At 53.8% G+C, this 23405-nt stretch overlaps 1 protein-coding gene across 1 annotated transcript; it reads left to right on the top strand.

Annotated features, from left to right (window-relative positions):
• Positions 1-7336: 7336 nt before the first annotated feature.
• Apbb1 (amyloid beta (A4) precursor protein-binding, family B, member 1 (Fe65)) lies at positions 7337-23319 on the top strand (the record flags this gene model as incomplete). The annotated part of the gene is given in 14 exon segments (XM_013511828.1): positions 7337-8068; positions 13746-13921; positions 14015-14071; positions 14155-14240; positions 14353-14416; positions 14827-14976; positions 15320-15447; positions 15548-15553; positions 15849-15963; positions 16104-16188; positions 16458-16541; positions 22246-22361; positions 22504-22680; positions 22764-23319. Coding segments are annotated over 14 exon segments (2130 nt in total). The 3' UTR covers positions 22932-23319.
• Between the last annotated feature and the right edge of the window lie 86 nt (positions 23320-23405).

Below are 23405 nucleotides of genomic sequence, written 5' to 3'. Positions count from 1 at the left end.
GGCCGGGCCCCATCCCCGCGGGCCGCGCGCCTTCGGAGCCCCCTCGCGCCTCCCTCGCAGGCCCACCGGCCCACCTCGGGCCTCCGGCGCCCCTTCCTCTGGTCCCTACCTCCTGCTCCTCGGGGTGTCCATGGGCGGATGCAGGGGAGGGGCGCGAAGCGAAGGGAGGACGGCTGGTGGGGGAGGGGAGGTCCAGGGCCCGGAGGGGACGAGGGGTGCGGTGGGCTGGGCTGGGCTGGGCTGGGCTGCGCTGGGGGCCCCGGAGCGGGGATTCCAGCAGGGGTCCCAGGCCGGGGATCTGTCAAGCCGCATTCTGTGGCCCTCGGCGACCGAGGGGTGTGCCCTGGGGCCGGCTGCGTCCCCGGCTCTGCCAGGAGGCCTAGCCCTGGCAGGAGCAGTTCTCCCACCTCCAGTTCAGAGGTTATTCCGAATCTATTTTGAATCTGCCAGTGTGTCTCTTGCAATCTGAGCCCCTCCAGCTATGGACCCAGCTCTTGCCACCCTTCAAAGCCAAAACCTTGGCTACACTTCTTAACTTCCCATTCATTCTTAAAACCGCTCCACTCTGTCCCTGCCCTACACTGAGACTGTCTGTGCCAAGGTCACCGGAGACCTCCCTGTGGTGAACTCCAGGGACACTCGCCCGTGATCCCGCTACCTTTTAGCAGCATTTATTCTGTTGCTGTCAGTTCACTCTCCTTGAAGCGTTTTCCCGGTTTCTCTCCTAGGCATTGTCCGCTGCTCCTCTCCTTTGCTCTCCCTCCCTCTGAGTATGATGTTGATCATGCTCCTGGTTCTGTCCTGAGCCATCTTCTTTCATTCTGCTCTTTTTTTTCCTCTCTCTGGGTATTTTATTCACTTCCAAAGCATCAAATTTCATAAATATGCTGATGATTCCCAAATTTACATTTCTCATCCAGACGGCTCTCCTGAAATCTCAGACTCTCATATCCAGGGGTCCTCTGGATATCCCTTTGGAAACACAACAGGAATTGCAAGCTACAGACTCCAAGCTGAATTAGCGCCCCTGGTTTCCTGATCACCCTACTTCCAAATCTGTTCTTTTTTAAATGTTAGAAATAGCCACTTCCTAACCAGTTACCCAGGCTGGAATCCTGGGCCACATTCTAGATGAACCCCTTTCCCTCACCCTTCTCCATCTTATTTCACCAAATTCTTTTTTTGCTGTTGTTAATTTTACCAAATTCCCTCCCAGCCACTTTCAAAATATTTCTCAAATTCACTTATTTTGTTCCATCCCTCCTCCCGTTAAACTTGACTCAGATCCTCCTCCTTTTATTCTTGACTGCTCTAATCACATACCCTCTTGCTTATGTCCCTTTAGGTATTCTCAGCATAGCATTCACAATGATCCCTTAAGATAATGCATGTGATATTTTTTCATTCAACAAATAGGATTTGAGCACCTAATATATACCAGGTACTGGGTTAGATACTGGAGATAAAGACATACATTTGTATATCTATATCTATATAGGTATATATAGATATATGGCTAGGTCCTTGTCCTCATGGAGCTGGTAATCTAGGAGGAAAATCAAAAAGAGTAACATTACAGATGTAATAAATACCATTGTTTCAGCTACTTTTCTCCTTGCTGACACAGAATACCCAACTCCCAAAGTTAGAGAGGGAAAGGTTTATTTAGCTCACGTTTTGCAGCAGTTTCCATCCATAGTCGGATGGCTCCAAGGCAGGGTGGCATGGCAGAGGGGCATTGAAGAGGAGAAATAGCCCACACCAAGCAGGCAGGTGAGAACACATTAACCCTCTTTCTGCCCCTTTTATTGTGTCCAGGCTACCAGGATTAGGGTGGTGTAGCACTCACACCCGTAATCCTAGCCAGAAGTGTGCCAAATCAATCAGTGGGCTGATTTAGTAATTATACACACTCGATCACAGCACCACACACTTTAGATTCAGCCACCTCTGAAAAGCCCCCACTGTGACTGTACGAGGCTTTGGGGGACATCTAGACACAAGTCAGGACAACCATGAGGGAAAGATAGGTAGTACTTTGAGAACCCAGAAGAACAGAAACTAACCTGTCTTGGGGATAGGGAGAGGGTCAAGGAAGGTTTCTCTGAGAACATGACATTTGAACTAAGATGTAAAGGAAGAGTAGGAATGATTAGGAGTAGGAAAGAAGTCCCAAGCAGAAGGAAAATCGAGATCAAAGAGAAAACATGAGGTCTTCGAGGAATCAAAAGTAAGCCAATGAGGCTTGGAGCGGGAAGGAGGAAGGCAGGGGTCAAGCTGTGCTAAGAGTTTCAATCTTAAGGCCTTTGACCCCAGTGTAGATTATTTTTGGTAAAGGAGGTGAAGTGTAGATGAAGTCCAGCAGAATCCCCTCAGATCAGTTCCTGGGGACAGACTGAATATAGGGAGTGAGGGAGAAAGGTGTATCAAAGGTAATACCCCTCTCTAGTCTGTATAACAGAGTGGGTGGTTGTATCATTCCATGATCCCAGATCCTGAAAGAGAACCACTTAGGGGGCGGCCGTGAGACATATGAACGTCATATTAGTTTAAGGGGCATTGGCAACATCCAAATGGAACTGTTCAGTAGAAAGTCTGGAGCTCAGATGAGGGATCTGAAATGGAGATGTGAATTTTAGAGTCATCAGTGTACAGGTGGAGACTGAAACATGGGTATGATTAAATATGTATACTAAATATAGGATAAGAAGGAGAAAAAAGGGATAGGAACAAGCTATGAGAAACTCTACCTGTAATGGCTGGTAGAGGAAGGTGAGCTAGCAAAGGTCTGAAGAGGCGCACATGTAGGCTGGAGATTTAGCTCAGCGGCACAGCGCCTGCTTGGCAAGCGCAAGGTTGTGAGTTCGATTCCGGGTACTGGAAAAAAAACAAAAACAAAACAAACAAACAAAAAATGAAGCCCACATGTAGAAGCTAGAAGCATACAAAGAAAACCAGGAAATTTTGAGTGTGAAACCATGTATGAAATTTAGATGAGGCTATCATGGCTTCCTTCCTTTCTTGTTTTTTAATCATATTTTATTGTTATATTTTAGATATACATGATGATTGCATTCATCATAGAGAATTTGTACCTGTACATATCATGGCTTTCTTCACGATTGCCTGTGAAGGGTGTCCTCCGGGGTGTACTTTTATGTTGCTTTTTCCTCTTTTACTCAGTTAAAGCTTGCTCTGCAAAGCCAGTTTTCCCTTACTCTTCCCTTTTACTTTTCCAAATAAACTTTGTAAAAAAAAAAAAAAGTTGGATGGAGGGTTTATGGGGTCAGATGTTGCTGAGAGTATAACCAAAGTGAACAAACGTCTATCGCATTACATGACCCTGAGGTCATGCTGACCTTGGTAAGTACTATTTACTGAGTTGTGCTAGGAATGGAAGCTGGATTAGAACGGGCCAAGGAATGAAAGGTGAGGAAATGGCAACAGTGAGTAGAGAAAACTGAAGACATTTGCCTGTGTGGGTGAGAAAAGAGACCAATGAGCCATCCACAATGGCTGTGGAGAAGGGTCAGGCCAAAAAATACTTTGTTTTCAAGTTGTGAGGTTTTGAATCCCATTGAGAAGGACAGATTGATTGTGTAGAAGAGAAAAATGCATAAATGGTGGTGTGGAATTCCTAGAAAGGCATGAAGTGAAGGATCCACATTACAGGTATACCAGTTGGTTTTAGGAAGGAGGAAAATAATAGGTGCTGAAGTTGGTAACTTTGTTTAAGAATATTGCCCAACTAATGGCTTCCCTTCTGTGAATTAGGAGAGAATATCATCTTTGACAGGCAGGGGAGCTGAAAGGGAAGTCTAAGAAGAATTGTGTTCTAGGCTCAGGCAGCCATCACTCAGCTTGGGGTAGAGCGAGCCCCTCTGGTGGTCCTTTGTTCTGAAAGGTGAGGAAATGGAGGAATGACCCCATGAGTCCTTCATTTGCTCAGCTGCACTGTGCGGAGTTGTTCAGTGACTCTCTCCCCTAGGCTGGTAGACCCTCCAGGAGGAACTGTTTCCCTGTTATCCATTACTCTCCTCCATCCTAGCATAGTCTGTGGCATTTAGTAAGTAAGCTTGGAAGACCCTGACTCTGAGCAACAGTCCGACTCACCCCTGTGGTCTGGTACCCGTTTCTTCAGGCTTAGTGGCTGCTCCTTTAGCTCCCCTCTGGAAGGCTCTTCTGGCCTTCTGCCTTGACACAAAACCCACTTGGCTTTTCCCAGTGTTTGAGATGTTCTAGGTGTGGATAATTCCAGTGAGAGAAGAGAGGCTGGCTTGTGCTTCTTCTTGAAGATATTGGGCAGCTGGTCATCTTCCTGACTTCCCAAGAGGTAATGGTGACCACACTACCTTGGGCTAGCTGCCCAGGCTTTAGTACCTACAGAAGAACCTCCCCACTCTAGCCCTGGTGACCAGATTGGTGGGGCTGCCCGAAGTCCCCTGGTGTTTTCATTGTCCCAGCCTCAGAGAGATGTGTCCTTCTTGGAGCACACTTCCGGCCACTAAGGAGGATGGCGCTAGTCTGACCTCTGAGAGACCTGGATCCATGCACTTGTTTTTCAAAAAAGGGCTCCTTGTCCCTGAGGTCCTCTCATCTTCCATCTCTGGAAATGGAGGGAGTTGTGACTGTGGAGCAGTCTGCGAGCCAGGGTGTTGGTTTAAGTGATTTCTCCCTCTCTCTGTCTAGATTTCAGCCTCCCCTGTCCAGTACTCTTGTCCCTTCGTGCTTCCCTTCAGGATCCTTTCACCAGTTTTCTTGTACCCTCCCTGAGACTGCCTTTGTCCATTCTTGACCCACGGGACCACACGAGCTTTCTTGGTGTTTATTCCCAGCCAGTTCCAGGCTTCCTACTTTTCCTTCGCGTCTGTCCGTTCCATCTTTCCTCTCCTACACATGGTGCTCACTCTGGCAGACACGCAGCACCTCTCCTTGGAAATGAGACCATGAAATTGGATAAGACTTGCTCTCAGATACTGGCGGCGTGAGGTCCTGAGTGTTGTGGGACACAAAGGAGGGAACAGTCGCTTGAGGGTGGGGAGAGAACGGGAAGGATTACTTAGAACCCGTGAGCAGTGAGCCAAGTTTGGAAATACAAGAAGAGGTTGTTACCAGGGGTACAGGATTCCAGGCCGAAGGAGCAATGTAAACAAAGACCCAGGGCTTTGTGTGACGTGTGTGACATATTCCGGAGGCCGACATAGTCCATGTGGCTAGAGAAGAGGTGTGAAGGAGGAGGAAGAAAGAGAGCTCCTAGGGATCGCTCACAGGGGCTCTTGGGTGTCCTGCCAATGAGCACAGATACTGCCTTGAAGGCAGTGTTGAGCCCTTTAATTTTTTGAACCGGGGAGTGACACAATCTGGTTTCCATTTTTGGAAGATTACTGTGGTTCTGGTAGAGGCAGGGCTATTTTTTCTTTCTTCTTCACTTATTCTAGTGACTATGAGTTTCTTCATTGCCCGGGTGGAGCAGACTAACAGTGACACATGAGGTAGAAACATTTTCCCCCCACTTCTTTTGCAGGTGTGTGCACGGCTTTGTGCTAGGATCTGAGGAGCTAAAATTGGTAGAAAGGCGCGGTGAGGCTCTTTCCTCAGGCCCTCGCACCAGAGCTGAGGAAATGTCAGAGCTGAGCTCAGGCAGCCTGTGACACCTGTGCCCAGTCGGGAGGCAGAGAGAGTGGAGCAGTGGGGTGTCAGGGAGAGCATGGATCCAGGGCACTCTGAGGGGCACAGGGGGCTGTTCAGTGGGAGTCAGAAAGGAAGACCCACAGTGCACTGGGGTGGAGATGGTCTGCGTTGGGGGGGATGGTCACATGGGGGAGAGGTCTCTGAGTGGGACCCGCGGAAAAGGAGGTCAGAGGTAGGGGCTGCTGTGATGAGGATGAGGGGGAATCGGGATGTGGTTGGTTGGAGAGAAAGAACTCGGAGATGGGCGGGCAGGGAAGGTCTCAGGAGGACACTTCATAGTGGGGGTCAGGGAAAAAGAGTAGCAGAAGGGTGGAAGGTGGGAGAGCAGGAGGGTGGGAGGGGCCTGGGGAAGGCCTTGGAGCAGTGTGGGCGGAGGATGGGCAGATTCAGAGCTTGGCGGGAGGTGCTGTGCGAGGGCCTGCTGAGGAAGCTGAGGAGATGCGGATTGGGGTGGGCTTGTTCTGCGAGAGGAGAGCCTCGCATTCTCAGGGCAGGAGGGGCTTTTGTTTGGGTACCATGAGCCACTGCTGAGACTCAGTGACATAACCAGAGTGTTTTCCGACACTGGCAGAGGAGATGCTAAAATGGGGCCCGGAGGAGTGGGAGGGCAGATTCCTACATTCATTCAACAAATGCTTATTGAGTTCCGTTCTGTGCCAGGACTGTGCTAGTCACTGGGCATACTGTATTACAAAAAATACAAAATGCTCCACCAGCATGGAGCTTAAATTAGTCAGGAGGGCACAGTCATTAAGCAAAGGGAATCCTAAATTAATTTGTCAGGGGGATAGGTGTCCGGGGGAGTGTGGGGTTCCTGCAGTGGGAGGGGTAGCCTGCACTTTTAAAATGGCTGCTCCGGCAAGGCCTCACTAAGCAGGCGACATTTGGGCAAAGAACTGAAGGGCTGAGGGTCCGGGTCAAGGGCTCCTGCAGTGACCTGAGCATATGGCATTCTCAGGGCTGGTAGGGCGGTTGTGCCAGAGGGGAGACGCATCCTAGAAGTAGTCACCAAAACGTTGCCTCATCCTGCCGAGGAATAATGACTTGGAGCTGGCCCCTTCCTCCGTGGCCAGCCTTCCTGTGCTGTGCCCTGGAGGTCTGACTCTGCCCTCCCTCACGTAGGGTAGGCTTGGGGGCTGGTGAGCTCCGTGGTACTCGATGCGGACACAGCCTGGCGAGCTCACAGTGATGGGGCTCAGGACGGCAGTGTGGCAGGAGGAAAGGGACAATCAGTGTCCAGTGTTCAAAAAGCACGAGCCAGCCCCATGCCAGCTGTGCCCCTGGCACAGTAAGCGCCGATCTGAAGAGCTGGGTGGGGAGGTGGGGACGCACAGAGAGCCTTTGTGCAGAGGCTGTGCTGGTGGCCGTGAGGGCAGAGCAGGCGCGGGCTGCATCGCCCTGAAAAGCTTTGAGCTGGAGGATTTGGGGCTGGGATGGGCTACAGATGTGGGTCTGGCCTGGACAGGGCAAAGACAGAATTGAGCCCAGTCATTCTCTTGAGAAAATAGCTCGTGGGGCACGGAGCGGTGCGTGCTGGCCCACTGAGTGTGGGGAGGGGAGGGGCAGAGTGCAGGCCTGGGTCAGAAGCTGGGATGCGGCTGTCCTGCCCACAGGCTCAACGTGGTTTCCCCTTCCCACTCCACAGGATCTGCCAAGGCCATGTCTGTTCCATCGTCACTGAGCCAGTCGGCCATTAATGCCAACAGCCACGGTGGCCCTGCACTGAGCCTACCCCTGCCCCTGCACGCTGCTCACAACCAGCTGCTCAACGCCAAGCTGCAGGCCACAGCTGTGGGACCCAAGGACCTGCGCAGTGCCATGGGGGAGGGTGGTGGGCCTGAGCCAGGCCCTGCCAATGCCAAGTGGCTCAAGGAGGGCCAGAACCAGCTCCGGCGGGCTGCCACGGCCCACCGTGACCAGAACCGCAACGTGACCTTGACCCTGGCGGAGGAGGCCAGCCAGGATCCAGGAACAGCACCCCTGGGCCCCAAAGGTCTGATGCACCTATACTCTGAGCTGGAGCTCTCGGCCCAAAATGCAGCTAACCGAGGGCTTCGAGGACCTGGCCTGATCATCAGCACCCAAGAGCACGGGCCAGATGAGGGAGAGGAGAAGGCGGCCGGGGAGGCGGAGGAGGATGATGAAGACGAGGATGATGAGGAGGAGGAGGACTTGTCTTCTCCCCCAGGGCTGCCTGAGCCCCTGGAGAGCGTGGAGGTCCCTGCTGGGTCCCAGCCTCTCACAGATGGCCCCCGGGAACACAGCAAGAGTGCCAGCCTCCTATTTGGCATGCGGAACAGTGCAGCCAGTGACGAGGACTCAAGCTGGGCTACCTTATCCCAGGGCAGCCCCTCCTACGGCTCCCCAGAGGACACAGGTACCTTATGGAGCTTGGCATGGGAATGTGGGAAGGCATGGGGTCAGAGGTCAGGCTTCTCCGTGCTGTGCCCAAGGCCAGCCTGGACATGAGTGGACAGCCTGTGCCCTCAGGCTACAGCAGACCATACCCAAGTTTTTTCATTCAGAGTGCTTGGACATGGTAGATCTGTCCATCATGCATGCTGCCATGGATGGATCTGTGCGTTATGCATGGGTTGATAGGTGGGCTGGTGGGTTTGCTGGGCACTTAATTGGCCCTTTGCCCGGTGCTGTTGTGTCTAATACAGTAATACTGTGAAGTACATACTGTCATTGTGCCCATATTACAGATAACGGAGAAGAAACCTAGAGAGATTTTAATAGTTTTCTGAAGGTCTCAGACAGAGTGGATCATGGTGGAACTGAGACCTAAGCCAGAACTGGGTCTTGGCTCCACATTACACTGTTATCAGGGCATCTGTGTACCTGGGACAGTGTGCTTGCTTTACCAGGCCAGGTGTGGAGGGAGTAGCCGGCCCCTCCCCACAGGTCTGTTTGGAAAGACTAGAAGTGTTTCGTGCAAAAGATCCACAGGCCCGCTGGGCGTAGTGGCGCACGCCTGTAATCCTAGCACTTGGGAGGCTGAGGTAGGGGTATTATTGTGTGTTTGAGACCAGCCTGGGCTACAAAGTGAGCTCAAGGCCAGCCTGAACTGCATAGCAAGACCCTGTCTCAAAAAAAAAAAGAAAGATCCACAGGCCCGATGCAGAGTACCTTCTGGCCATTGCAAGGATACAGTATTGTCAGGATACTGACTAAAAGTTAGGGATTGAAGGAATGATGAACATACGCTTCTTTGTGGAGGGACATTAGATATTAGAACTATAAAGAGTGGTCATTAAAAGTATTTCATTTAAATAAGCTGAGTTTCTACATTTGCTTCTCGGACAGAGATGTTGTGCTTTAACCACAGTCCAGAGGGATGGGAGTATAAACAAAGATCGGGGCAGCTGGGGTGTAGCTCAGTGGTAGAAGGCTTGCCTAGCCTACTGTGCATGAGGCCCTTGGGTTGATCCCAGGCACCACACACACACACACACACACACACACATCCCATCCTCATCAGGCACTGGACGTACCTAGACCTCAAACTCTGGATCTTTGCAGGGAATATGCAATTCAGATGAGCCCACAGTGGCACAGCAGCCTTTTTTGAAAAACTTACTATGGACATAATCTGCAAACGTGGAAATGATAGAATAATGAACCTGACTCACCTGTGACCCAATTTCAATCATTATCAGTACATAGCTAATCTGGCTACATCTGTGCCTTCACCTACTTTACCTCTAGCCTAAGGTTTTTTTTTTTTTTTTTTTTTTTTTTTGAGACAGGGTCTCGCTACGCAGTTCAGGCTGGCTTTGAGCTGACTTTGTAGCCCAGGCTGGTCTCGAACTTGCAATAATTCTCCTGCCTCAGCCTCCCGAGTGCTGGGATTACAGGTGTGCGCCACCATGCCTGGCCCAGCCTAAATTATTTTTAAGCAAATACTTTCATCTTTAAATTTTTATGTATCCATAACTGAAAGAAAAAAACTTTAACCCCCCGCCCCCACAATTCTGTTGTCATGACAACAGAAATTAAACATTCTTTAATATCATCAAATACCCAGTCAATATTTATATTCCTTTGGTTGCCTTTTTTTTTTTTTTGACAGGGTCTTGCTATGCAGTCCAGACTGACCTTGAACTCACTATTTAGTCCAGGCTGGCCTTGAACTTGTAACAATCCTCCTGCCTCAGCCTCCCAAGTGCTTGAGTTACAGGTGTGCACCATCATGCCCAGCCTCTTGTTGCACTTTAAAAAACATTGGAGTGGATAAATCAGTATTCAAATAGGCCTTTGTTGATAGGTTTCTTAAAGTTACTTTTGATCTACACATTATTTTATCTTTCTATCTTTCTATCTGTCTATCTTTATGTCATTTTAACTGAAGAAACTATCTGCCTTGGGTTTTTCCATACTCTGGATTTTTCAGACTCTCCCTATGGTGGTATTTAACATGGTTCTGTTCCTGTCTTTTCTCTGTAAATTAGTAAAGCATTCCAGAGCCTTGGTCACATCCAGACTCCAGGGTTCCTGTGTTTTGTTTCTATAAGAACACGTCATGAGTGGTCTACATAGTGAGTTCAAGGCCAGCCTGAACTACACAGCAAGACCTTGTCTCAAAAGAAAATGTTAACCACTGAGTCTCTTTTGTCAGTATCAGTGTGCAGGCCACACGGTCTGCCTGAGGCGTGTGTCAGTCCGCAGGCTGCAGGTGGCTAGTTTGCCACCCTAGGACTGTGAGTCCTGGTCACTTAGTGACTCACGTTGTGGTCATGGTGGCTCTGCCAGGGGAGGACAGAGAGGCTGAAGATCTGGGAGGGGCTGCTGGGCCTGCACAGTGTTTTCAGCAAGGCCTCGGGCGTGGTGCGGAGTCCCACGCGCATGCAGGGGTAGAGACCGTGGGTGCTAGGGTAGAGGGTGGGGCCAGCCCCAGAAGGGACTAAGCATTGCTCACTCTTTCGTGACTATGTTGCTGTGACTGTGAAGGCCACAGCGGAGGTTTGCGCTCCTTTGGGAAGGGGCTTTGGGTTTAGCAAAAATCATTTTCTCTCTCCGGTCCTAGGGTCTCCACAAAATTGTCAACTGAATGTATAAATCTACGAATTAAGTGAATGAATGATAGATGAATGAACTGTGTATCTGTCGGCTTTGTCCTGAATACTGGAATGTATGCTACAGGGCAAAGATGCTCTTACCCTCTTGGCATTCACAGTCTAGTGGGGAGAGAGAAATAGTTATAATCAGTATGATGACCTGGGGGTGGTTAGGGGAGCCGAAGCAGGGATGCCTGAGAGGGGAGTGGGTCAGTTTCAGAAAGTGTCCTGATGTCTGAAGGAGAAGGTGGTAGGTGAAGATCAAGAAGAGGGAGGCTGGGCTTGGGAGAGGGTGAGGGACCTGCCCCAAGTAGAGAGACGCGGGCGGGGTCGGGGGAGCGGAGGCTGGTCAGAGATAAGACCGAGAGGCAGGGTTACGGGGGCATAAACAGCACATCAGACCCATGTAGGAGTTTGGGTTTGTCCTGAGAGCAGTGAGAAAACAGTTACGAGTATTAAACCGGAGAGCAACTTGATTAGTTTTGCTTCTCATAAGAATCACTCGGGCTGTGGTGTAGAGCCCAGATTAGAGGTGACTGGGTAGGAAGGATGCCCCTTTCTTGTGAGGCCCTTATGAGGTGGTCGCAATGATCCGGGTTTTAAAAAACAGGCTAGGAGTCTGGAGTCTGTTAGTGATGTGAGACAGAAAGACAGGGAGAGCATTGAGGGAATCACTGACTCCTGGCGAGTGAGTACACCTGGCGTCACCGCCGTGGCGTTCGTGGGTGAGGGCGTGCAGGCAGGAAGGGTGACGCACGCATGTTTGGATTCGTGCGTGTCTGCATGGATCCACGCATCGGTGAAAGCGCACATTCTGGAATACCTGCATGTGTGTGGAAGCAAAAGCCCCAGGTGAGCTGCGCTTGGAGGGAGGTGTGCCAGGCTCCAGAAGGGCCTCCCAGATGGTCAGTGGGGGAGAAGCTGCCCCTCCAGGGCAGACTGGAAGGATGAAGCCCTTGGAGGCAGGAAGTCACAGGCTTACAGGGATGGCAGATGGATTGTGTGACTCAGTCAGGAGATGGTGAGCTGGCCTCCAGGTTCCAGAAGTGTCTGACCCTCCAGGAGGCAGGCTGGGGCTGTGGCGGACGGGGCTGTGGGTGCTGGTATTCCTGGAAGGTTGTAACAAGAGAGCTCTGAGGGCAAAGGAAGGTCTCCGGGGAAGAGCAGGCATTTGCTGAGTCTTGGCTGAGTGTCAGGGCCTGACATGGGGGAAGTAGTGGCTGGAGGGGAGTGGAGGCTGCCTAGAAGGAGGGTGGGCAGTGAGAGCCCCTCCTCCCTGGGCGTGTGCGGACCTGCCTCATTTGTAAGCTGAGCATGGTGAGGCGTCTTGCCTGAATCACTCATATCAGGTGCGCCGACACCTTGGCGTAACCACGCCCACTCGCAGACCCGCTGTGGCTGGTTGCCCGGCAGCCTGGATCTTGAGACTGCCTGTCCCTCAGTGCTGCCTCTTGGACCAGTCAGGATTCCTGGTTTCCCTGGTAACGGGGAGCACGTCAGCAGTCTGGGCGCTCCCAGCCGGTCCTGGTGCTGCGGTTGCCGAGGAGACGCTGCAGCCTAGCTGGGCCCTGGCAGGTGAGGGGGGGTTGCTCCCCTAAGCCCTAGCCAAGCTTGCTAGGCCCCAGCCCTCAAGGATCAACCTTTGGGTTCAAACTGCTGGGCAGGTTCTAGACAGGAGAAAGGTCCCTAAAGGCCTGGAAGCCACACCCTGTTTATGCGTGGAGCTATAGACCATGCGGGGCCTCAGGTGGCTGGGGCGTCCCGGTGCTCCTGAGAATGGGCTTGTGTGGCACTGAAGTGACCGCTGGAGGGTGGGTGGAGAGTCGTGATGGGGCAGGGGCCCAGGGTAAAGAAGAGGGGAGTGGGAAGGGGGGGGTCCCATGAGTCCCCCACCTCCTGGCGTCCCCACCCCAAGGGGGTTCCCTAGTATGGTGGTCTTGGCCCCTCCCTAGTGAGCTCCGGGCGGGGGAGGATCTCGCCTGGCAGACGCTCTGCCCTGGTGAGAAGGGGGCGGGATGAGCTTTTCTCTGCAGCCCAGCACCAGGCTGTGAGCCCAGCTGGCTGGGCTGGAGGGGCTGTGAGGAGGGAGGGTGGAGGCAGGAGGGGCCGGGAATGCGCGCCATGTTCTCCCAGGACTTCTTCCTGGCCATCATCCTGCAGGATAGCAGCCCAGGTGAGGGGCGGCTGGGGGCTGGGCGTGCTGTGGGGTGGGGCTGGCAGGCACAGCAGAGGTGGAGGATGCATGAGCGGGTGACAGCGATGGAAGGGTGTACAGTACGTGTGTAAGTGGCATGTGCATGACGTGTTCGCCTGAGTGTGTGAGTGTGGTAGCGGGGGTTGGCATATGTTGTGTGTCTGGGTGTGTGGCCGCCTATATGTGCGGTACGCACACCTGTGTTTGGGGTCACAGTGGTGTGTTTGCACCCCTGTGTGGCAGGGCTGTTATATATAGCTTCATGTGTGTGCACCTCTGCACACACATGTGACTAAAGTTGGTGTGTGATTGCCCCTCCTCACATGTGCGCTCTGTGTCATAGCTGGCTTTTGCCGTATGTTGCATAGCTTTGTGTTTGTGTCTGCGTGGGTGTGTGGTAGAACTCGCATCTACGTTATGTCTGTGCGCTCACGTTTGTGTTCCGAAGCTGCTGAGTGTGCATACCTTTATACACCCTGAGATAGGGATAGGCACGAGGTGTGAGAGGAGGTTAATTAGGGCCGCCCAGCTTCCCCTCTCTCCCCTTTTTCCTCCCTGCTGCCTTGCTTCCCTCCGTGTGGCCGCATTAGACAGTACCAGGAACCCTGAGCCGTGTTCCCTGCTGATGGCTCCCTGTGTGGTGCCTCCAGGCTGTGGGCCCTGGAAAGAAACAGGAAGTGTGCTGTGTATAGCCCTTTCCCCCTCCTCAGCCGCGGGGGACCAGGGAGGGCACTGGGCCTGGGAATCTGCTGTCTGCTTGTTTGGGTGAGCCGACTCTCACCAAGCCTCCCACCTGGCAGACTCCTTCTGGAACCCGAACGCCTTCGAGACGGATTCCGACCTGCCGGCTGGATGGATGAGGGTCCAGGACACCTCAGGGACCTACTACTGGCACATCCCGACGGGGACCACCCAGTGGGAGCCCCCTGGCAGGGCCTCTCCGTCACAGGGGAGCAGCCCCCAAGAGGAGTCCCAGGTGAGGGTCACGGGCCAGGGTGTATGTGTGTGTGTGTGTGTGCTGCTGGAACAGCGTGAAACAAGCACCTACTGCTCCTGTCCTTCCTCCCAGCTCACCTGGACAGGCTTTACCCATGGAGAAGGCTTCGAGGATGGAGAGTTTTGGAAGGTGGGTGAGGGGCCACGCTTTACCACAAGGAGAGCTAGAGAAGGGCATCGGCTTGGTTCTTATTTCCCAATCCCTTTCCCAAGGATGAACCCAGTGAGGAGGCTACCATGGAGTTGGGGCTGAAGGACCCTGAGGAGGGGACATTGCCCTTCCCAGCTCAGAGCCTCAGGTGAGCCAGTAGATGCGGTGGGCTGGTGGTGGGATGGACTTTTTTTGGGGGGGGGCTTTGGGACAGCTCCGCGGATTGGGGCGCTGTGTCAGCTGTTACCGTCTGCCTTCAGTCCAGAGCCGTTGCCCCAAGAGGAGGAGAAGCTGCCTGCCCGGAATGCCAACGCCGGGATCAAGGTGTGTTCACAACCAGCGCCCACTGTGCAGGCTGGGCCCCTCGTGTGCAGGCCAGCCCGCCCCTCGTGCGGTGCTCTGGGGCCGTCCTTGGTCTCAGTGGGCCTCCTAGGTCCCGGGCTAGGGGTTCTCCCAGCCTCCGCACGGAGCCCTGCGTGTGAGCTGGAGGCTCTTCAGTTTTTGAATCACCCAGCCCAGAGACCTGCAGGGACCCTTCCAGGCTTGGCTCCACGCGTCCTTGTACTAGCCGTGGTCTCCCCTGTGGTCTGCTTCTCCTGACCACATCCTGTTTGGGGCTTCTCAGTCACAGTGCGGGCCCGGGTAAGAGTCAGGAGCTCCCCGTGTCCGGTGATGCAGACGCCTCCAGTTTCAGCTCAGACCCTTCCCCTTCCCCGCTCCTGTGTGTCTGGCAGTGTTTCGCCGTGCGCTCCCTAGGCTGGGTGGAGATGACTGAGGAGGAGCTGGCCCCGGGACGCAGCAGCGTGGCCGTCAACAATTGCATCCGCCAGCTCTCCTACCACAAAAACAACCTGCACGACCCCATGTCTGGGGGCTGGGGAGAGGTGAGGGCCTGAGCCCGGGAGGTCGTGACCATGCGCATGTGTGTGGGGCGCTGTGAGAGATGGGAGATCTGACCTGCCCAAGACAGTGCCGGGAGGGGGGATTGGCCCACCTCGAGGGGGATGGAGAGGACCCCAGGCTGGGGACTGCCTAACGGTGGTGGCCGTGACAAGAGGAGTCACGGGAGAGAGGACATGTGAGCTGTAGTGAGCGAGGTCCACAGGTGCACCAAGGCGCCACCGCTGCTCCGTCAGCTGTGGCTAATGTCCCCGGAGCTGGAGGCGGCAGAGGTCAGCCACCTCCCCTGCTGGGGTAGCACTGAGAGTCTGCTTCCTGGGCCTGCAGGGCAAGGACCTGCTGCTGCAGCTGGAGGATGAGACACTGAAGCTGGTGGAGCCACAGAGCCAGGCACTGCTGCACGCCCAGCCCATCGTCAGCATCCGAGTGTGGGGCGTCGGGCGGGACAGTGGAAGGTGGGGACCGGGCCTGGGGTTCTAGGGTGGGCGCTCACCCAGCAGTCAGAGCCCTCCTCCCTAACTCTGTTCTTTGCCTCTCTTGTGCTGCCGGACCCAGAGAGAGGTACTATGCCTATCTGCCTTGACTGAGCCCCCTCCCACACACGGACCAGCTGCCTGGAAGTGCCCGAACTCCCTATTCTGCCCTGGCCCTTCCCGCCTGCTGTGCTGGACCGTTATCCCCCACCTCGGCATGCTTGCCTGTCCACCCTCCCTCCAGAAGACAGGATTTATAGGGCACTATCCAACGGCAGACACTTGGAGGAACTGAGGGGCAGGGACGACGTGGGTGGGTTGGTGACCAGGCTCCGTGCCTGAGGAGGGTTCCGGAAGACGCTGAGGTGCCCCTCCCCCAACAGGGACTTTGCCTACGTAGCTCGCGATAAGCTGACCCAGATGCTCAAGTGCCACGTGTTTCGCTGTGAGGCACCTGCCAAGAACATCGCCACCAGCCTGCATGAGATCTGCTCTAAGGCACGGCCCCCTCCGCTCCCTGGACCAGCTGCCACCTGTGCTCTGCAAGGGTGTGGGTGGGGTCCCTGAGCGGGGGTGGGGGGCTCCCGGGTGAAGAAGCTCTGACAGACCCCTCTCCCCTCCCTTCTTTGCTTCCTCAGATCATGGCTGAACGGCGCAATGCTCGCTGCTTGGTGAACGGACTTTCCCTGGACCACTCTAAACTCGTCGATGTCCCTTTCCAGGGTCAGTGTCACAGTCTTCTGTTCCACTCAGATTTGCTGGCAGGGGTGGGGCGGCCCAAGAGGACGCGCAGCTCTAAACAGACGCGATGGAACAGCGAACACGCAGAGACTGGACACTTGGGGTCACATAAGCGGGGGGACTTCGGTTAAAGGGAGATGGGCAAGGAGTGCGGGTGGGGCCTTGGCTGGGCCGTGCTCCGCCCGTGCACTGGTACTGGAGCCCAGGAATTAGCAAGATGTGCCCGACATGCACTCCTCTTCTTCCCACAGTGGAATTTCCAGCGCCGAAGAATGAGTTGGTACAGAAGTTCCAAGTCTATTACCTGGGGAACGTGCCTGTTGCCAAGCCCGTTGGTATGTGCGTCTTTTTACCCAAGGTCTGCCACCTTGACCCTCGAGCTCTGCCCGCCCCCTTCTCCTTCCAGTGCTTCTTCTGCTGGACCTTCCTCATGCTTGGCATCCCCCTGCTCCTCAAAATGCACCCCCCTTTCCTGTTCCTCTGTCCCAGCTGCACCCTGTGCCCCGCCTGGAGAAGCGGTCAGCGTATCCTCACTGGGCATTTGCCGTGGGACCAGTGCAGAGAGAGGAGCAGAGGGAAACCTCACTCCTGCACCCCATGGAAGAGTTGTGGTGGGTTTGGGAAGCAAGTGTTAGGTGACCGGAAATCACCTGGCAGCACCCTGGCACTGGCGTCAGTATTGCAGCACCAGCTTGGGCCATGGGCATCTAGAGAAAGAAGCAGTGAGCACAGTTGGCTCTTGTTATCCTTGTGTTATCTTTAATTCTTGACAATCCTGTAAGGTTGCAGTTATAATAATACTTATTTATATATAAGGCACTGAACGTAGAGACTTGACTTGCATAGTACCTGTCGTTTGTTTATTCAGCTAACAAACGGCTTGGAAGCCTACCATGTGTGGGGCTGTGATTTAATCAGTGGGGCAAGAATGGCTACAGTCCTGCTCTAAGGGTATTTGTAGGAAGTTATGGTAGAAGAACTGAGAACTAATCAAATAATTACACAAATAAATATGTCATAATAAATTGAGTCATTCGTGGAAAGAAAGTAGCAAGAGATATCAGAGGAAGTTCATCTAGTCTCAAGGATTAGAAAACACTTCCCTGTGAAAGTGACATTTAAACTGAGTTTAAAAAAATATAAATAGGAACTAATGTGGTAAAGTGAGATGGAGGTAGGAGCAAGATAGAGAAAGATTGTTTCAGGCAGAGTGTGTGTGTGTGTGTGTGTGTGTGTGTGTGTGTGTGTGTGTGTATGAGAGCACATACCTGTAATCCCAGCACTCAGGAGGCGGAGGCAGGAGGATTGCCAGTTTGAGGTCAGCCTGGGCTACAGTGTGGGCTCAAGTCCATCCTGGCTTACACAGCAAGACCCTGTCTCAACTCCATTCTCCTCAAGAAAAAAAAATGTGTGTGATGGTCCAGAGTGTGGGGGAGTGACATAGGAAGCACTGACATTTGGTTTTTTTTTTTGAGACGGTCTCGCTATGCAGTTCAGACTGGCCTTGAACTCACTATGTAGTGTAGGCTGGTCTCGAACTCTCAGCAAACTCACACTGGGCCATGCACTGACATTTCTTGCTAGCAGTGGTGAGAGCTAGGGCAGTAGTCAGACTGCAAGTGGTCTTATAGGCAAAGTTCGCGATTTGGTCTTCAGCCTGAGCATACCAAAGAGGCATTTTTGCTGGTCGCCTTTCCCTTCACACCGGAGATAATCAGCTTACAGGGTGAAGTTCTGTTTAGGCCCGACGTTTCAGGTCCAGTCTGTGGCCATTTAGCCCTGTTGCTGTTAGACTTTGGCAGAGCAGCTGTCATGGTGGGAGGATGAGGCAGGGCAAAACCCACTCACCTTGTGGTCAGGAAGCAAAGAGAGAGGAAAGGCCGAGGTCCCACAACCCCTTCAAGGGTGCGGGGTGCCCAGTCACCCAAGGACCCCCAGCTCGGCGTGCTTCTTATGTAGTGTAGGCTGGTCTCAATCTCGCAACGGATCCTCCTGCCTCAGCCTCCTGAGTGCTGGGATTACAGGCATGCGCCACCATGCCTGACCTGCTTCTTAAAGGTCCCAAAGCCTCCCTATTGCTCTTCAGACTGGAAGGCAGACTGTGGACCTTTGGGGCACAGTTTTCTAGCCAGGGCAGCTGTGGGGAGCTGTAGGAGTGCCCTTGACCTGAGCAGGTGAGGCTCTTCCCGTGCCCACAACCCGAAGCGAGGGCATTTTAGACTGTGATGGGGCTGAAGAGGAGTGTGTGGTTCAGGAGACGCTTGGGCATTCAAATCAGTGGGCCTTGATTTGTGAGTGGCTGACTGTCAGGTGAGACAAAAGCATAAGGATGACTCGTGGGTTCCCAGCTTTTGGATCTGACCGCAGAGGTGCCGTTCTCCGGAGATAGCAGATGCTGGAAGAAGCTAGTTTGGCTGTAGATGTCATGAGTTCTCTTTGGGACTTGCTGAGTTTGAGGTGCCTCTGAGGACCCTGCGTGGCACAGTCAAGGTGGCAGGGAGACCCGCGGGTCTGCAGCTGACGTCAGAGGGCCGGGCTGCGACAGAAATGAGGGCGTCAGCGGGCTGTGTCGGTCATCAGAGTCGTGGGTTGGCCCAGAAGCCGGGCAGCTAAAGTGAGGAGGGAGGCGGCGCCCCGGGAGAGTGGTAGAAAGAGATCGTGTGGCGGAGTGGCCAGTGGCGTGGAGAAAGGCACTGAGGAGGAACATAACAGGTGAATAAACAAGCGGAGGAAGGGATGAATGCGACCTGGCCCGGGTGTGGAGGCAGGAATAACAGAACCAGGACCCAAGGCCTCCTCCTCTGTCCTCTGCCTTCCCTTCAAACCGTGCTGACTTTATTCTTGGAAGTAGGGAGTATTGTGTGTGTGCCTTTGCGCTGAGCTGTATCCCAGCCCTGTTTATTTTTCATTTTGAGACATAGTCTTGGTAAATTTGAATTTCCAGTCCTCCTGCCTCAGCCTCCCAAAGTACTAAGGTTACAGGTGTGCACCACTACACCCAGCTAAACAAGGCTGATTTTCATAACCAAAACCTTATAGTCAAGCTGAGCATGGAGGAGGCTGAGGCAGGAGTATTGTGGGTTTTTTTGTTTTGTTTTGTTTTTGTTTTTGAGGTAGGGTCGTGTATGTAGCCTAGGGTGGCCCTGAACTTGTGGTGATGTTCTTTCCTCAGCCTCCCGAGTGCGGGGACTACAGGTGTGTGCCACTGGCTTGAGGCAGGAATATTGTGAGTTTAAGGCCAGCCTGTACAATTTAGAGATGCTATCTCAAAAAAAAAAAAAGAGATGCTATCCTACCCCTGTGAACTTTGAGATTTCCTAAATGTCACAGACACTGCATCCCTCTGCCTTACATTTGAGCCACTCTGCAGTGTGACCTTGTCCCTCCACGCCTGCCTGTGTGGCCACCTCCCCATGGACTTACTCTCACCAGTTCGGTGCTCAGTTCTGGCAGGCCAGAGGGCTGGGGATGTAGCTCAGTGTGGGTCCCTAAATTCTGCACAAACAAAACAGAAACCTCTTAGGTTTGGAGATAGAACCCTCTTTTGGAAAGGTAGGGATTGGAAGGGAAGGCTTCGATTTACAGAGAGGACTGGGTTTTCCCATTGTAGTCAAATGGCCCCGCCAAAGCCTTGGAGCTGAGGGTGGGAGAAACGAGTTCAGGGAGCAGGAAGGATGCTCAGCTGACCCCTGCACCTTTGCGTCCGATCCTCCTCCTCCTCACTCTTTTGAACCTGTGCTGGCTCTTCCAGTTGTTCGCCACACACCCACATCGGTCCCTCTTTCACCCGCCACCTTCCACGGGCCTTCACCGTGTACGGTACCTGCGTCCCGTGACTGCCCCACCAGCTCTGTGGTGGCACTCGGGTTAAGCTGGAGCCTTTGGGCCAGGGGCGTCTAAGCTCCTTTCCTGCTCTACCCACATTCCTTTTTAAACAGTGCCTCTCCTGAGGCTGCAGCATTCATTCCTTAATGGTTCACTCATTCACTCCTCATTCATGTAGCCCGCGATTCCTCAGACTATGGGTCAAAACTAAAACTATGAAAAAGTGATGTTCAGGGGATGTACCTTAGTGCTAAGACCCTGGGCTCAGTTCCTAGCAGAGAGAGAGAGAGAGAGAGAGAGAGAGAGAGAGAGAGAGATAATAAAATGAGCACATTATGTAGGCTGTTAAAAGGCAACATCTGATATGAAAAGAAGTAAAGAGTGTAACAGGATGAGGAAGTTGTGAAGGTGTAGGTTTTAGTCCCGTGTGGTTACCAAATCTGACAGCCTTTTTCTAGACCACATCCTTCCATTATTTTTGCCACATTGCTGCCCACCCCTCTCAGACTCTGAGGCCAGACTCCACCCCCAGTCACCTGCACACGCAGTTTGACTTTGATGCCTCTCCTACCTCTGTGAACTTTGAGATTTCCTAAATGTCAGACACTGCATCCCTCTGCCTTGCCTTTGAGCCGCTCTGCAGTGTGACCTTGTCCCTCCACGCCTGCCTGTATGGCCACCTCCCCGTGGACTTGCGCTCACCAGGTCGGTGCTCAGTTCTGCCAGTTTAGTGCACTTTCCCAAGCAGCCCTGAGGGTGACTTACGCATCTGGGCTTCCCCCCCCACATTAGCCCTGTGTTAGACCTGGAGACATGAATTAACATTGGTCTTTGTCCTTAAGATGGCCACAGTCCAGTGTGGAAAAAGGGTTTCCAGCAGTCAGAAGATACTGTGGTAAGAGCTGTCTCAGGCGCATCCTCTCCCTTCACTGAGAACCTTCCCAGGCAAGACCTGCAGGATGAGAACCTGGGTTTCCCAGACAGTCAGAGAGAGGGGAGGAGCACTGTAGACGGAGGCTTCTCCATCCATCGCAGTCTGTCCCACGAGGGCATCATCTTCTCTGGCTTTGTATTCCCCATCTGCCTGGCAGGCCATTTGCCAAGATTAGATATTAGTGAGTGACATATAAATCACCTGAAGCTCAGAGAGCAGTCAAATTATGAGGCTCGACAGCTTAGATGAGGCCAGTGTTTGGAAGACTCATGCTTGGGAGAGAAGCCTGGCCTTGATCCAGCCAGAGGTAAGATGAGCAAGGCCAAACTGGGGAGAGACTTTCAAGGAAGACCTTGTCCTCCGCTTCATCCTGTGTCCACGGAGGTGCCAGTGCTCTACTCCCGGGGTCTGGAGATGGACCTCAGAGGCCTGTGCCTTTGTGTTGATACTGCAAAGACACGGGGCTCGTGACCGACCTGCCCGTACGCCCACTGGGGCCTGGACCTACATCTCTGCCGAGCCGTGCACGCCTGTGTTGCTTCTCTGCTGCATTCAAGCGGAAGTGGCATGCACTAGAGCGAGTGTGTAAACGCAGTGTGAGGCAGAGAGGATCATTGTGTTTTAAGAGAAAGATAATTTACTTAAAAGCCAAACTCCTGGGTTCCTTGTTCATTGAGCACATTCTAGAATTTCTGTAGTAAAGCTAAAGTTTTGAAAATGCTTCCAGTTCTGAAAACTAAGAATACAGAAAAGAGCTGGGGGAGAGGCACACCCTCATCCATCAGTGTAACTCAAACCACATGACCCAGTCTCTCGAAGGCTCAGTTTCCTCATCTGTGAAACGGTAATAAAGACTACTGGGAGACTGTTGTGTGGGCATAAGGGACTTAGCAGGAAGCGACACAGAGTACACTCCTCAGATGTACGCATTAAAAAAAGGTTAGGTCTGGGCCTGGCTGACCTGCGAGTCATTGTCACGGTACAAAGCAGCCTCGAGACTGAGCGTGGAAGAGCACTGAGAGGGCAAGAGATGGGGCTCAGGCCGTTCAGGAGAAGGGGCAGAGGCAGTGAAGGAACCCAAACCCAGGGTTCAAGGCAGGAGAAAGGTGTCAAGTCCCAGAGCCGGAGGAGGACAGGACCTAGGAAGAGGGACCAGGGCAGCACTGTCTCCAAGGCTGAGGGCTGGTGGAAAGGGGTGGAACAGGTGCCGTGAGTTTGGGCAGAGCTGAGGGCTGGAGCACCTCCCCCATCTTCACCAGTGCCGTGCTTGTGCCTTCCAGGGGTCGACGTGATTAACGGGGCCCTGGAGTCAGTCCTGTCCTCCAGCAGCCGTGAGCAGTGGACCCCAAGTCATGTCAGCGTGGCTCCTGCCACCCTCACCATCCTGCACCAGCAGGTAAAGAGCTGGGGTGGAAGGCCTGGTTGTGTCTCACGGTGGAGGGGAATCCAGGGGCAACGGGAAGAGCTCCCAGTAAACGGCACGTGCCCCAGTGGAACACAGGGCCGGGCAGTGTTCCTAACTGGGCTCGTTCCTCCAGACAGAGGCAGTGCTGGGGGAGTGTCGGGTGCGCTTCCTCTCCTTCTTGGCCGTGGGCAGGGATGTCCACACGTTTGCATTCATCATGGCTGCCGGCCCAGCCTCCTTCTGCTGCCACATGTTCTGGTGTGAGCCCAACGCCGCCAGCCTCTCGGAGGCCGTGCAGGCTGCGTGCATGGTAAGCAGGTAGGGCGGGGGGTGGGGGTGGCATGACCTCGCGTGGGGCAGGGTGGAGAGTGACTGCCCCATCTGCCTCTCCAGCTCCGCTACCAGAAGTGTCTGGATGCCCGCTCCCAGACCTCCACCTCCTGCCTCCCAGCACCCCCTGCGGAGTCTGTAGCCAGGCGTGTAGGGTGGACGGTGCGCAGGGGTGTTCAGTCGCTCTGGGGCTCCCTCAAGCCCAAACGTCTGGGGGCTCAGACCCCATGAAGAAGCCCCTTCATCCCCCACTTGCTTGTGTAGGGCCCCCGGGAACTCAGGGGTGTGGGGCAGGAAGGGGCCCTGATGCTGTTCCCAGGCCTCGGGTCCCCCAAGCTGCCCCTCCTCAGGAGCTGAGGGTCCCTGCCTAGGGGGCCGGAGGGGAGAGCTGGTCCCATCCAGGAAGCAGCAGCACTGGATTAAGGACGAGCCTGCCCCGGGCTCTCCATCCCCATGTTGGAGGTGGAGCAGGAGGAACTGGCCCAGGCCAGGCCCCGTCCTCAGGAGGCCCAGGAGGGTCAGAAGGAGGATGGGACAAGTGTGGGCATGGGTCCCCTCTCCCCTGCGCTGCGGGTACCTCCGCTGTACTGGTATCACTAATAAAGCCTGTCTGCGCTGCTGTGTGCCTCCTTGTGCCCGCACCACACCAGGCCCCTTGCCAGCCCCTGCATGAGGATCTTACTCCCAAGGTGCCTTTGCCCTGCC

Source organism: Chinchilla lanigera, unplaced genomic scaffold (assembly GCF_000276665.1).
Source record: "Chinchilla lanigera isolate Chin_1 unplaced genomic scaffold, ChiLan1.0 scaffold00013, whole genome shotgun sequence".
Taxonomy (NCBI): Eukaryota; Metazoa; Chordata; class Mammalia; order Rodentia; family Chinchillidae; genus Chinchilla; species Chinchilla lanigera.
The sequence above is the reverse complement of the archived record's forward strand: the minus strand, read 5'-3'. Positions and strand labels throughout refer to the sequence as shown.